This window comes from Atractosteus spatula, chromosome 1 (assembly GCF_055471065.1).
Source record: "Atractosteus spatula isolate fAtrSpa1 chromosome 1, fAtrSpa1.hap1, whole genome shotgun sequence".
Lineage (NCBI taxonomy): Eukaryota > Metazoa > Chordata > Actinopteri > Semionotiformes > Lepisosteidae > Atractosteus > Atractosteus spatula.
This window is the reverse complement of record NC_142706.1, coordinates 21,453,429-21,469,903: the sequence shown is the minus strand read 5'-3', so window position 1 is coordinate 21,469,903 and position 16,475 is coordinate 21,453,429. Positions and strand designations below refer to the sequence as shown.

The 16,475-nt window shown below is 35.4% G+C and overlaps 1 protein-coding gene across 1 annotated transcript in view; it reads left to right on the top strand.

The window, feature by feature from the left end:
* ccdc171 (coiled-coil domain containing 171) overlaps positions 1-16,475 on the top strand; it is a 151,870-nt gene that overhangs the window by 37,090 nt on the left and 98,305 nt on the right. The window contains exons 12-13 of the mRNA XM_088913737.1: positions 9,334-9,423; positions 14,228-14,428. Of these exons, the coding sequence (XP_088769863.1) occupies positions 9,334-9,423; positions 14,228-14,428 (291 nt within the window). The remainder of the gene's footprint in view (positions 1-9,333; positions 9,424-14,227; positions 14,429-16,475) is intronic.

Here is a 16,475-nt window from a genome sequence, read left to right as displayed (position 1 = left end):
TGACTAAAGGGTGTGTTTTAATATGTGTTAGTTTATAATGGAAAGGAGTAAAAAGGGATATCACTGGAGACTTTGCAAATTTGTCAACATGTATGATCTTAATTTAGGTTTCATATCATGTTCTCTTTTTTAACAAGGTCATATAAATACCTTTTTATTCATTTTTTTTATTTTCTTTGGTCATTTGTTGCTTTAATGCTGAAGAGCTTGTTTTAAAGTGTTTCATCTAAATTTTATGTGTATAAGCAGCAATTATTTTAATCTTTCCCATGACCTGTTCTGAAGGTCCAAAGAGAAATTCTCTTTAATGTTTTGTGTGGATGTAATGGCTGCCCAGCATTTTTTTTTGGCTTAGACAGAACACAGAAATACATTCTTTGGGTGAATACAATTAAATTAATGTTACACCTTTGAATATCATAATTCAGTTATTTTAAAAATATATTTGTGGGCCAAAATGTATACATGAAGTGATTTTTCAAAGTTTAAAAATAACAATTTTAAATGTACTTTAGCACATCATCTACTACTTGCAAACCCCAAAAGTTTTCTTGCATTTGTTTTTATATGTTTCTTACCTAAATTTGGTCTTATTTGCTGCTTCTTCTTTTGTCCTCTGCCTGTCACTTTCTGAGGCTGCAAGGGAAACCAATTTATCACAGAAAATGGGAGGCCTTCAATTTGTGATAGTTTGCCTCAGTTAGCTGCTTCTTAATGAAAGGGCCATGTCCTGCTTACTCATGGGACTGAGAGGGGGCAACGAGCCCAGTTACAGCTAACTGAGGGATATAATTACCCCTCTAAAGGCTGTGAGAAAGGCCTGAGTTGGCCCAGGAAGTAGCAGAATCGGTAGTTTAAGAGTCTCCACTGAGGCTTAAGGAGGAGAGCCTGTGAGTAAGCTGGAACACGGTGCCCACAGCGAATTGTTACCAGTGAAGATGAATGTCACATGATCCGTGGCAGCACGGAAGGGTCGACTCAGCAGGCTTTGGCTAGGAATTGTGCTTAGTGGAGGATGTGTGCCAGAGACTGCAGTGGGACGACTATGGGGGTGGCTGGGAAGGGATGTAAAGGGAACAATCTGACAGAAAGAAGAATGAACTGTCAAGGAAAATAAATCACAAGCTGTTGAGGTCCCACAGATGACCTGCCACATGACTCCCTCGTAGGACAGTGACTGACTGACCCTGGAGTTGTGTCCTACTGTGCTGGCGACCATGGGGCACTTGAGTGACCTACACTGAGACACAAAAAGAAATAATAAACTGGGGCAGTGCTGGGTGTCCTTTTACAGTACGATAGATCTTTTTAAAAAAAAATATATTCACTCAATAAGCTCTTTAATTTTGATTCCTTGAAGCAAGCTGGTCCTTTCCTCTTTGCTTGTACAATGTGTTTATTTTTGTATGACTAAGATTGTAAAAAGGCTTATTTGCTTGTATTTCCAAATACAACTAGGTATGATGTTATATATTTTAACTTTCTTACATTCACTGTATGTACACTTTCATCCTTTCCTAGTAAGAAATTCAGTAATGTGTTTCTAAATCAAGAATTAAAGAATGTAGCAATGGTTCGAATGTATTGAAGAACACTTGATGAATAATAACACAAAAAAGTGTTACAAAAAACAAAAGTTGTGCAATTTAGGCTGTATTAAACAATACCATTAATGAGCTATATTCTCAAAAGTATGGCAAATCTAGTTTCTTGTGTATTTTAATGCAATTGCTCGCAGAAAAGTGTTTTTGTTGACATCAATTTTTTTCTCACAAAGATTGGTGTCAAAATTATTGGCACCCCTAAAGATTCATATAAATAAAATAAAAATTAAATTAGCTTTAGTGTTCTACTTTTTTATGTTCATCAGTCTTATGTAACTATACGTATTGTGTCTTTCCAAGGCTTCCTGTTTCACTGGGTTACAGAAATGAGGCAAGACACATATAAAATCTTTTGTCATTCACCATCATGGGGCAGTGGTAGTTTATTTTCATAAATCTGGCAATGTGAACAAAAATCTCATGTTTAAATTTCAAAAAGCCATTCTTTGGGAGTGCAATGTGTCTTTAATATTTTGACGATGCCTAAAACATCTTAACTTTTTCTGGAGAGAATTTCAAACAATCAGTGAAATCATGAAAGTAAACTTAAAAATCTTTTATGTTCCCCCTGCATTTGTTTGTTAAATATTTAATTTTTAGTGCACTTGTAACTCCTTGAGGCATACAATTGAACTTACGAAAGGCAAATGAATATATGTAAGTGGTTTAAAGTTAAAGTCTTTAAATTCACAACAGAAAACCATTCTGATCCTGTTTATTCTAAATTAAGTAGAGCATAGGCATCTTTTATGGTCTACATGCTAAGCTTCCTGCAATCAACTAACTTGAAAACCCTGTTTTTCTTGCAAGCTGTAAAACTGGATGTATTAAGAGATGCAGTTTCTCGAATTATGCTTACATATAAATACTCCTGGTTTCCTGACAGCCTCATAGCCATGTGGGTGGATTGGACATGATCTCTGTTTAAAAGCAGTCTCAACTTTAATTAATTTCGGTTTTGATACCTCTCAAGAATGGAATTTGTTCCAAGCAAACTTGTGGGATTTCTTCAGGTTTCTTTTTCAATTCTGGTCTTCCATCACTGAAATCAGAAGTGAAAGTGAGCTCTCTTTGTCTTCTCTTTTGTGTACCATTTACATCCGAAATACCATTCATCTTGACCTTGGCTTTCATATCCCATGCACTGAGGATTACATACTGTGGTACGTGACATTTTAGCAATGGTATAATTGTCAGAAAGGACAACATCGTGGTTGGTCTAATTTGTAGGTCAGTTTATATGGTGGTGTATATATTTACTTATAATTATACTGGAAAGGATAAGCCGCCTGGTAAAAAAAAAAGATGAAGATGACAGTTCTACCTATCTGTACATTCATTTTAGTATGCTTTGTCTGGTAAGCATCATAACATGATGGTTCTGCTGACTCCTGATGTTCCAGTGACCTCTCCCTTCTTTCCACCCAAACTTGCTTGTTCTGATTCCTCATCTTAAGTGTCTTTAGAATCTCCCTGAACCCAAAAGAGCTGATTTTTTCACAAAAGGTTTCTATCTGAAAATTTTACAAAACTACTCTCATAGTATATAGAGAGTACTTGTTCCTATGAGTATTGGCTACTCACTGGGCCCTGTCATCCATAGAATGTAAACTAGCTTTAGAGATATGTAGAATACATAAGTCAGATGAAAGAAGGTTGTGAGGTGGAAGTAGTCAGACAATGAGTCAGATAGATACTGAGGTGCCAAGCCATGTGAAGCCTTATAGGTGAGCATGAGGATTTTGAAGTTGACTTGGAACCTGACAGGAAGCCAGTGCAAGGACTCTAGTACAGGCGTAGTGTAATCGCTTATGACTTGGTCAGGATTCTGGCTGCAGAATTCTGAACATATTGGAGTTTGTTCAGTGTGGAGTTACTTACTCCCGTGAGCAGGGAGTTGTAATTAATTCTAGAAAAAATAAATGTGTTGACGAGCCTTCCTGCAGCAGTCAAGACAACAAAGGATGCAGTCTGGCAGTGTTTCTGAGATGGAAGAATTTTTTTTACAATGTTAACTTTTTACATGAGGATCAAAAGTCAAGCCAGCATTAAATGTGATATTCTCCATTTTTGATTGAAATTCAATCACAGTGCGTCCACAGATAGGGTTACTGCATTGGCTTCACTTAGGTGATGGGAGGTGCCAACTAGAATGTCTTCAGTCTAGTAGCAGTTTAAGTGTACTGTACTGTATGTACAAACACAGACAGACCACTTACAATGCAAAATGATATGGAGGCAAAATAGTATGGTGGCTGGCACTGTAAGGATGTTGGAGGACTCGGGTGGAGCACAGGCTGTATGTACGGAGGTGTACATATGTTTCAAAATATTCAGTTATTAATGCCTAGATTATAGCAGATCAGGTCCTACACTGAGGATTTCGCTGCCATATTTATATTTAACAATAACGTGACTTGAATCTGGAACAGTTGCCTCTTATTGCGCTTGGTATTTATCCATCAGTGGTAGAATCATTCAGTCCATTTACTTGCTAAGGAATTAGTAAGTTTCTGTCCTACAATATTCATTCCTTTATGGCCTGTTGGGACTTGAAAATCTTGCCAGTATAATAATCTACTATGAATCTGGACTTCTGGTCTGTCGGGACAGAGAGTAAGTAAGTCTGGCAGAATTTGTCTCCCTAAGAGCCAGATGTTAATTAAACTCCATTCAAAAAATGAATCTCAGGCACATTCAAGGTGCACACTCGACAAAGGTCCCCTTTTTGTGAATGAAAAAAATAACTGCTTTCACCACATGTATTTTTTTTCATTGAACGTTTGAGTCACTGTAGTTGAATTTATATTCTCTGGGTGTATCTCATTAATCATCCTTAAAAGTTTTTATGAAACTGATAATTTTATGTATCTAATAAAACAATGTATGAATATTGTGTATAAAACAATCATATGACAACATAGTAATATCGGAATAGTGAACAAAAGTAGCTGCAGAGACTTGTCAGGATTAAGTTCTGCAGCTTGTAAATATTGTTAAACATCAAAGAAAACTTTTCTGTTTTATATCAAATGAACATTTCTAAAATACACTATATTAGCACTTCTATGTTTTAAACCAAAATAAAAATTCAGGTCATAAAAGTTAATAAAAAAACTTATAATTTAAAAAGTTGACAATTTGTTCGTTTTCAGTGTTTCCAGTGGTGAGTTTCTTAGATTAAGATTCTAGATATTTGAATGGAATAAATGAAGCGTTGGCTAGATATTTTTAGCAAAACAATAAGTTTACAGATTTCTGTTAATATCTCAATCCTAATATGTCCAGTAAACCTCTCCTGGCTTGGCTTGCCATGTTTTATGTAACCAAACTTTGGCTGCTGTTTGATACATTAGGCCTTGGATTTGTTAAGATATAAACATTGAACAAACAAAGGCACTGTGTGTGGTTTTACCAAAAACAGCTGGCATACATTTAAAATAAACAGACTAATAAATATTTATAATTGTTTATTTGCTTAACAGACACCCTTATCCAGGGCAATTTACAAAATGTATAAAAGTGAACAAAATACAAAAACAGAAGCCATTCAAATATAGTAACAAAAAGTAATAAAAACAAATGACAGGAAAAACAAAACAGTGAAGCAGGCACATTGTAGAAATGGATTGGCTGTTCAGCACAAAACACAGTTAACGTTTTGCCTATAGAACAGAAAAAAAAACAGTAGAATAGATGCTTATACTAAGGATACCATTAAACAGAGTGCAGTATCAGTTGGTGGTAAAAGAGTGATTACAAGTGCAATCTAAAGAATTGTCACAGGTATTTTAGTGCTTAGTTGAAATCAATGTTTATCCAGGTTGTGTGGTTTAAGTTTTATGCTATGTAAAAAAAAATCACATACAAAAATGAAATGTCCAGTGGGGCAGATGGATCTGGTTTTATGCAAGGATTTTGGTTTGCCATCCCTTCCAGAAGTTCTCAGATCCATACAGAGTTATTTTAACTTGACATTTAATGACGGAGTTTATGTAAAGTTCAGCATAAGGACAAGCGCCGGTTCCTGAAAATCACTGGCTCTAGGGTTATAAATATGCTGTAGATTGCTATTTCCTAGTGTTCTAAATGCAAACACTCTTCCACCATCTCAAAGTCTACTGCCAATACAGCTAACTCTTTGTTTATCATTGGAGGAGGGTTATAACTTCTAGCCATGTGGCCAGACGTTCATTCCAGCATATGAAATATTTTCCAGCAATCACTTTATTAGGATATTTCCTGTACTGTATCTTCAGAAACTACTTTCTTCCTCACTTTTCTTCTACAACATGATTCTTTATATATTATTTAATATAATTTATGTAAAAATCCTTATTTAAAATGAGAGTCCAATAATTAATAATGGAGTGGTAATACTTAATTTAGATAACTACTCCATTAATTTGTTTTACTAGAAGAAGGAGACAATTACTTTTCCACAATGTAATTGACAAAACTTTGACTTTTTTTTAAAGCCTTACCTTACCAATCACAACCTCCTAATAATCCCCATCTATGAATGGACTTCATTGCTGTTTTCTCCCCATTGATAGCTGATGTGTGGTGAGTGTACTGGTGCACCATGGTTGTGCATCAGCTGTCACATCACCCAGGTGGATGCTGCACATTTGGGGTGCTGGAGAGTAGTCCACATTACCTGTAAAGCGCTTTGTGTGGAGTGTCCAGAAAAGTGCTATATGAGTGTAAGCAATTATTATTATGATGTTGATGATGACGACGAATAAGGGAACTCATCAAGGTTCTTATTTATGGACTTATTCATGTGGATGTATATACTGTATGAAATATGACCTATATTTAAGCCTTATTTGTGGTCTGGGAGATGCATTACATGTAAATAATTAAGATTTAATAAGCACATTGAATAATCTACATAAATATACACTGTGATCCCTTTTCGTGTGTAGCTTCTTGTAGCTCAGAAAGTACCTATGCAATAGTGTACATTCCTACTACCCATGTGGATTACTTTGCACTTTCCAAGTATCATCTCATGATTTTGTCTTTTTATAACTTGCTTAAAGCTAGTTCTATGTTTGTCAATACCTCTGTTTTAGTATCATCAGCAAATGTTGCTTACTATTCCAGCATCTAAATTGTTGATATACTGTAATTAAAGCAACATAATGAAAATGGATTCCTGCAGCACACTGCTACTCACATCTGCCCAGTTAAATATTATGCTAATTAATAAAACATTTTGAGAATATATGTTTTTTTCTGTATGTTAACCAGTTCATGATCCATGAGAATCTGATTTTTTTAAGAGGGACCTTGTCAAATGCTTTCTGGAAATCTAAATGTCATGCCATATGCTTTAGTGCTTGGTAATGTCCTCGTTGCTTGTTTGAAGAATTCAAGCAAGTTAGACAAAGACTACCCTTTCTAAACCCATGTTGGCTGTCTTTTAAAATGCGCTTGTTTTCTTAATATTCTTCTATTTGATCTCTTTTCCATTGCTTTATCAGCATGAGAAGTAAGAGTGGTCTGTGGTTGACTGGTTCAGTTAGTTCTGTCTCCCTTTTTTGGATCTATCTGAATATTATAACACTCAGAATCTTAAGGGTCTATATTTAAATATGACAGGAAAAACACCATCAAGCCCACGGAATTTATTTAACTTTCACAGCCCTTTGAAACCTCACTATCAGTTATGTTAAATTTACCCAGACTGTTTGATAGATAACATCGGGCATTGTATTGATGTCTTCTATTGCAGATACCTTAAAATTTTATAATATGCTTATACTATTGTAGTATTGTGCTTGGTGTTATTTTTCCCCTCTATTGCAATCTTTTTTGTATCTCTTGGCAATTCTATTACCATTACATCTGAGGACTGCTCTCTCTTCTGATTTTTCAATATCTCCATTAAACCATTTACAGTAGATGATATTTTCATGGAGGTTTCTGAATTAATTAATCTTTAATAGTTTTTGAAATATTACCATCCTTCTGTTGGCTCTGTATCCATGTGTTTCCAGTTCCCTACTTGTAAACTCTACTTAATTCATTCATAGTCTGTTTTTTTTTAATCAAACTATAAACCCTAATTTTAGACTCACAGTTTTGAGTTCTAGGATATACTTAAAAAGTTATCATATTATGATGACAATTTCCCAGGGGTCTGATCACTTCTGTTTGCTTAATTACTATATATCCTGATTTATTTAAAAGATTAAGTCAATAACTGCACTTTGCCACGTTGGTGCTTTTATAGTGTTAAGAAGCAGTCATTAACCATTTGAACCTTCTCAATTTCAGCTTCTGTATTCCCAGTCACTATATTCCATTTTATATGTGGAAAGTTTAAATTACCTAGTAATTTAATATCTCATTTGTTACATGCCTTCCTGATCTCATCATACAGTAAGCTACTTACACCTCTGTTAGGCGTTCTATAGCATTCACCTTTTGATAAGCCCTTTACATTTCTGCTCTCTAGGTTAACTCGTATACATTCTAAATTGCCCGTACCTTCTTGCTTCAGTTTTCTAACTTGCAGGTTATTTTTGATATACAGATGTACCACCACCTCTTCTGTTGAAAAAGTGTGTCTGTTAATTTTGTATTTCTTTCTTGTCATTCTCACTAAACCATGGTTCAGCTAGTCTTACAGTGTCATAGTTCCCAATTACTGCAGTAGCCCCAAAGTCTTGTCTTTTATTCTTTATACTTCTAGATTAGTGGTATTAATATGTAAGAATTGATTAATTATTTGTTTTGAATTTATTGTTGGCGCTGTCTAGGGCAATTCTGATCCCACCGGAATTGGCCTGTTTTAAGCCGTCTCCCTGTCATTTTGTAGTTTAAATACTCTTGAACTACTTGAAACATATGCTTCTCTGATACATCAGTACTCCACTAGTTCAAGAGTAACCTGTCCTTTTTGTCCATATTTCCTATCTGTTACATAAGAACCCCTAATGCCCCATGAGCCCCTCTGTTGTGTATCAGTCTTTTGGCCGTATGTTTAACCACCGTATTTCTTCTTGCCGGTGGTGTTACTCAGAAGACCACCATAGACATTCTACTCCTAAACATGCAAACCCTTCAATTTGCCTTGCAGAATCATCAGCCCACCTTTTCCAGTGATATTAGTCCCATAATAGACCGTGACATTTAGATCATTTAAAAATTTTAGGTAAATACATACAATACATATAAATTCATACGAGACTGCTTATCACTTGTGCATACTGCAACATCCTTTAATAATTGAGGCCCCCCAATATCACTGCCTAGTGATCAATCAGTCCTCCCAGGTTTCTCAAGGTTGTCAGTGCCTATAAGTAAGGATTTTCAACAGTTGGACACAGCTACAGTAGATCTGTTAGATGCCTGTATGTGGAGTGCAGCTGAGGCTTACAATTTCTCTGGCCTAAAGACACCTACCACCCTGCTCCCTATCTTCCTGTAGCACTTTTATTTTTTTTACTTTAAAAATAAGAGGTTCATATGTTATTGAAGCCTTCCTAAAACACCACCGTAACAAGCTTTTACCTTAGGGAGAATGTGTCTCACTTTGGTTAGTCTCTCTTTTGGGATTGGATTGGGATTTTGGGAACAATTTTTATCTTGTTTTTAGCGGGGGCAGCATTACCAGTCTCCATTTTCTGTTAAAGGAGGGATCTTGCTCCACATTGAATACCTGAAAAGCCAATAACCTTAAAACCCCGTCTCATTTAATGCATGTGTGTTTCAGCTGGAAGACACAAAAAAGATATACAAGAGAGTGGCTCATGATTGCACATCATATGAAGAAGTGATCAACACTCAGAAGAAAAATATTGAGGTAGGTAAATTACTTAATTTTGTTTTTTGTAGATCATCCAATTTGTCGGTATAGTACAATCAAATTGTATCGTTCAACAGGGTGGGTCCTCTGTGTTCTAATGCGCATATTGGGTGTTTCATCACTGTGCTTCTGTTGTTTTTTGGAGACATGACGTAGAGGCCAGGTTCCTTCAGCCAGCTCAAATGTGGCATTATCCAGTAACACCCTGGAGTGCTGTATTAGGTTGCTCACTAGGATTTCACATTTTCAATGTTTATTTTTTCGAAGTAAAAAATATGCTAATGAAATGCCAGTGTGTTTAAAATAGGTTCTTCACCTTTTTTAGTCGTAACACAGTGTCAGTGTATTAAAAAATGCTTTGGGAGACATGCTTTGCACTGTAACTAAATATGAAAGAGACACTTTCTTAATATTTAAATAAAGCTTTTGACATAAGGGATGCCATATTTTGGTTTATACAAATGTCTATTCTGGTGGGAATCGGCACATTATAAGTTTGTGAAAACATGCTGTTTTCTTCTGTCTTGTGAATACCACTTCACCAGTTCCCATAATACTGGCTTCTCAGGAGTTGCTTTCTTTCTGAAATGATTTTATTAAATGTAGTCCTCACAAATATGGTAACATGTATTGTAAACTGTTATCGGATGGATAACACTTCAAATTGAGAACCTCCCCTGTACCTGGGTCAGACAGAGAAAGCATTTTACTAGTGTCAATGATATTTAAAATAACAATTAACTATTAACAGTATTTTGTATACAGTAAAAGCCTAAATGCTAACAAGAGGCAATTCTAATTATATGAAAAATAGCTAATAAAACAAAACAAAAAATGGATCATTGAAAGTAGTTAATTTAGCCACCTGGCAGAACAACACAGTTTATTTTGTAAACGTTCTGAAGTTTATCAACTACAGTAATTAGTTATGAGGTCACAAAGTAATTTGTAGAAAGAGAAAATAATGACCCAACGGTTGGATGAAGCTAAACTACAATAGAAAGAAAAGGGGTTATTTCAGCATGTGATCACAGTTTTCTATTGAACTGAATATCTCATAAGAACATGAGGTTACAAGTAAGAAAAGGTCCATCCAGACCTGTGGGGCTTCAGTCTATCCTTGTGACTCTCATGTAAATACAGTACATACTATATCTGTTTTCTTCTACACAACAAGGTCCTTGGGTTTCAGCTTCCTTTGGAAACTGTCTGGAGGTGAATAGTACCTAAGCCATGTCCCTGTATGGTTAAATGATTCTCCACTTGCTTCTAGCACATCTTTGTAAGCAAGTTTAACGACTTACCTGAAAAGTTGATTATAATATATGAAAGATTACAACGAGAGAAAATAATTTATCCTGTTTAGCTTTGTTTGGTTATTAACTGATTAATTATCAATAATATCATCTAGCTCTTAAATGATACAAGGGTATCAGCTTCAACATGGCTGGGCAGCTTGCTCAATACTCTCTCCACCCCACTTACCATATAAAGATCTTCCCCTTGTTCACAGTGTAAAAGCAGAAGCCGACAGCAAACCAAAATGTGCCTACAGTCAAGCAAGCAAACAGAGATATTAAAGAACGAAATATCACAATTTTCACCATAACTAATATAACATTGTATTGGACACCATTGTTATGGATGAAGTCTGGGAGGCAGAGTCCCTGTGGCTGAGCCTGCTGTCCTTTGACCTTCCCTTGTTACCCCTGCCTAAGATCATGGACTGGAAGAGCAAGTGGGGGATTCTTCTCTTGAACTGGGAACTCTGTTTGCAGCCCCCTGGCCTTTAAATAGCAAGGAGGAGAAATGTTCTCTCTCCCCCCCCCCGGACTGTTTGTTGCTGTCCCTTGGTCTGCTGTTGGGAGCTAGTCCAGTTTTGTTTGAGTGAAACTGACTTGATTACTGAACACTAAAATATATTAAGGATGAGGAAATATAATTATCGGTATGCTGTTAAATATAAGTCCTGAAAGACTATACAAAGTAGTATAGAGAATTTCTGTAGTAGTTGTAAAGCATGATAATAGAATACAGCACTCACTGGCCAATAGTATAGGAAGGACAGTTTGAATAGTTAGAACAATATTGTGGCTGTGGAGCCCTTTTCAGGTGTGAAACATCCATAGCCGAAAAAGTTTACTTTTCGGCCTAGAATTAACCTCTGGTTGTTGCTTTGGAAATTGCATGGTGATGTATATTCTCGTTCTAATCTCTTTAGTAATACTATAGTCATAAATAATGTTCGAATTGATAAAAAAATAAAATGGTCACATCCTTGATCTCCGACAACCACTGCTTAGTTTGGGAACAGGGAGGAATGCCATTTCTTTATTAAAAGGAGTACAAAAATAATGTGCTCTAATAAAATGAATTTTCTTGAAAGGAAGCACCTCCCCTACTATGGAGCAATGATACATTCATGGATCATTCTTTAGAGCTATGTTTCTTTCAACCATGCACATCCACAACTAGGATGACAATGTTAGTCTTTAATACATTCTAGCACTGTTCCTTTGATTATTGTTTTAGAACTTGACTACTGCAAACAACCAAATAATCTATTCTTCTGAACTTCTTCCATTAGTGAGAAGGTTTGAGTAATATCAGGAATAATCTACAAATCGAAAGGTGTAAATATAGTACACTTGCCTATCTCTGTGAAATACAATATCTAAAATTGATCTTGAAGCATATTTGTAAACTGTCTTCAAATACATTAAGACAGAATTTAAAAAAAATGAGAAAGAGATGAAAAATAACAGTGAATAAATCAATTTCTTATGTATGCATTCTTTCTTGATGGACCTCAGGCTGAAATACCTGTAGATTTTAAACTTGCCCCCATTACTACCACTGCCTGCAAAAGGTAAAAGAAAATAAAGGCTTCCGGTATTATGTGAAACTGTCTGTTACAAAACAAGAGATATACTGTAGAAAACTCATTAAAACACTGAAGATCTCAAACTCTAAATGCCAGCTTTAATGTTTGTCATGTGAGGTTTTTGACAATTGTCTGTTTCTATCAAATCTTGGATTTCAAGGATTACTCTGAACTCCAAGATTGAGGTCAAGATCTTTCTATTTGAGGATACAATTACAATTTATTCTTCAAGCATATTGATCAAATTTCATCCAGCCATTTTTCTAAATATCCTTGAACAAAATCATTGCAAAGCCTGTACCAGACTCCCACAATCCTTTAGTGCGTCCTAATTCTTCTTGATGTCCCCAACTCTGATGAGGTTGTGTTATGTTTATCATTAAGGTATGCACTATTAAAGAGGTCACTTCTGGTATTGAGGACTTCATACAGCTCATTGAAATGAATAGAAGAATAATTATTTTATAACTGACTATAATTACTATAAATGACATTCTCCTATACATCTTTAAGTCTTCATTTTCTTTATAAATCATATCATATCTTTAATAAAACATTTTAAAAAACATTCCTTGTTTGTGCTTTGAAATTCTGCCAAATATGTGACGCTTTCTTCTGTTCCAAACCTCTGAAATGTCGTGCTGGCCTGTGGAGCTCCTCTCTAGTTGACATACTGTAAGGTCTCCACAGAAAACTTAACATTTTAAAATGTGGTTTTGGATTACTGATTAGAACTGGCATGCACTTTTTATCATCAGCTTTTTTAAAAGTTTGCAAAGAATGTTCCGTTCTGTATGTGCATGAAAAGCAAGAATGAAAATGCATTACTATCATATATTCTATTGTAGGGTGCAGGTTCATATCAACATAATGATCTATTTTTATATAAGGGATTATCTTAAATGCTCTTAAATAGTTGTTCTCCATATGTTTCTCAAATGCAGCCCCAGATGAAAAACTTCAGGACTCTCCTTGATTTTTGTTTTGTTCTGATTGTACATTAATGTTTTATAGCTACTTTTCCAAATTACATTTATTACTTAAATATCAACTGTCACATTTGATTCAGGATTTATTTGTCTATATATTATGATGCTCAGATAATTTTAAAGTTCTCACTCAAACTAATTTCTGCTTGGACGTCTGATACATTCTCTTGAATGATAAAACACTTAAATTGTTATGTGTTTTTTTATGAGTTCTTCACTACTGGGAGTTTACTGTCTGATTATAATCATGGTGCCAGATTGTACTTTATTTAGCAACAGAAATGAAGAATAAAGACAGAATGAAGAGTTTATGACAGACATTCTGCTCTACTGATTCTTTAAACCTTCTTTAAATCTTTGCTACCTTTGCTACCATCAGTGTTTGCTGGGTAACCTACACAAACTGTGAGCTTTAGTGCAGACAAATATATATATAAATATATATCCTCAAATGTATATATTCAATAAAGGAAGCTACAATCAAAGACAACAGAAGTGCAAAACTCCAAAATACATAACAATGCTTGACGAAGGGTTTTTATATGTGGAGTTGATCACTTATTGTAGAGGAGTGATTGGATTGTGATGTTGCTACTGTACAAGCAAGTACTGTATAAAGTTCTGATGTTGATACTAACTGCTTGAGAATGAGAAAAATCCACATACAAACATAAAATCTAAAATTTGTGTAAATAAATGATATTTTGGTAATTGTTTTGAGAAACAAATACATAATCATAATTCTTGAAGGGCATATTAGCGGTAGATGGTGTCACAGCGCATTTCCCCCAGACTCACACAATTGAATTATCTACCCTGCTTTCAAGAGAACACAGTAAGCCTAATTGGTGTTCACCATGAACAAGTTTGGGGTGGCTTTTTGAAGCCCCAGCCTGCCTCACACTGTTTTTTTCCCCCGTGTTTTTAGGAAGCATACACAAATCTAGCAAGTGCCAATGAGGAGATAAGCCGTCTGCGCTCAGAGTGTGCAAACCGAGAGACCCTGGTAGTCAAAGCTCAGACTGAGCTGCAGGATGTTCAGCACCACTGGGAGACTGAGAAAATGCGCGCCATGGAAGCTGAGAAAGAAATCCAGAAGCTTACCCAGGTTTACCAGCAGGATTCGCAGGTATTCTGTTCAATAGGTGCTGTTGTTAAGCAGATTTTTTTCTACTTTCCCACAAATAAAAATATAAAATCAGAAGCAAGGTTATGAATAAGGAAAGCCAATTATCCTCACTCTGGATGGTAATGGCATACTGATCCATGTACACCAGTGAGTTTCTTAAAATACTAGTGCATCAGCATCTCTGATGTGCTTTATAATCTGTTTCTAATATCAGTATCCATTGTTGTTTTAATATTGAATTAACTAATTACCTGAAGCCTGCAACTACTTTTAAAAAATAGTCATTGTTTCTAGTCCAGGAGTCAGAAGTTGATATAGCCTTTTTCACTCTTTGTACTTATCCATTCTGTCTGTCTGAACTCTTACTTTTCCAAATGAAAGCATGTATATTCTAACAAAAATTAACCTGGAGATGTCATAATGTGTTTGTATTATTTAAATGTCCTTTTTTTGGATCAATTTTTAATATAGTGCCCAACATGGAGTATAGTAATGCACAGAAGAATTTCATCTCTTTCATTTTTCATTGACAAAATATTTTTAAATAACTTTACTTATTTGATATATAGCTATTTTTGCATAGTTCTAATTCTGATGTTGACTTTGTTTCCTGATTTGGTGTGTACAGTTCTCAAATACAAACGAAGACTACAGCAAATCAATAATAATTTTGTCCTTTTCTTACTCTTGAGTTCTTTGTCCATTTGGTACTTTTTTTACTACAGAAGATTAGTGCTCAGTGCAGGTTAAAATTGCAGCTTGCACCATATTGCAACCCTGGGACTCTGCAACACTCCCACCACCAGCAAGGGGCACTGCTGCTGCATCAAAATCAGCATGTCATGGGCAACGTTTACCCAGAAGCATTTACTTCATTTGGGTGCGTCCTGTCAGACCATTAGCCACTGTGTAAAATATAATCCCAATGGAGAATGATAATTTCTTTAGTTTTGTTTCTAATATTCTGTAGGTTTATCCTAAATCACGGAACAGGGCTAGTGTACACTGTTCTATTTTGGAAGTCCCTTGGAAATATACACGTGATATAATGTATTAAAACATTACTACTGACACTGAACCTTTCACTGACTATTTAGCTGTTCACATGTTCTTGATGATCCCAGGCTGGGAGGGAGTGACAACTTCCTCATGTATGCATGTTAGATCCGCCCACCCCTCTGTTTACTTTACGGACACCACAAATAGTATAAACAGGCAAATCTAGCCATGATGATGGAATCATGAATGATTTGTAATGGTTTTACAGAAAAACGAAGGACTTTTGAACCTGCTTGCTTCAGTAATAAACTAAGATTTTAACAGTCTGAAGAACTGCTTCGCTGTTGGCCATGCATTTAATCCAACACAGAGTTTTGCCCTATAAATACGATCTTTTGTTTAGAGTTAGTTTTGGTGGATTCCTTTGGTCTGCTGTTCCCAGGCATCTTTTGAACATTAAAGGCGCCAAATACAGCTTATTTAAAGAGAGCCATCACCTGATGAAAACAGAAGGTAATATTTCCCATGTTAAGCGTCTCTTAAGACAGCTGGGGTCTTGACATAACTTGGTGAGGTTACGAGAAAAAAGGTACTTAAGAGCAAGTAAGCACATTGGACTCTAGCTCTTAATTCTTTATTAAGAGCTTTATTTTCTTCAAAATGTCCTTTAGTTTTTCTACAAAGGACTCATCAAAGATCATTATATCCAATCAATTGCTCTCGAACTGAAGAATTAATGATGTATGGAGAAAACAGTACAGGAGTTTACATTTAACATATTTATTAGCAATGCTAGTGTTGAAGTAGAATGTAAGAGTATTAGAATACTTATATCAATATGACAATAATTATTTTTTTTAGTCACAGTTGAGGTTTAGAAAAAAATGTAGCAATCAGTGAAGCTGTTTCTTTATTTAAGAAAAGAAACAATGGTATTAGCAGAATTGGTTTCCATCCGGTTTGAAAAGACCTCAAATACATCACTGAAAACCAACTGTTGTCATTTGTTTTAAACCTCCCATCTTGATGCGATTATTCTGACAAAACT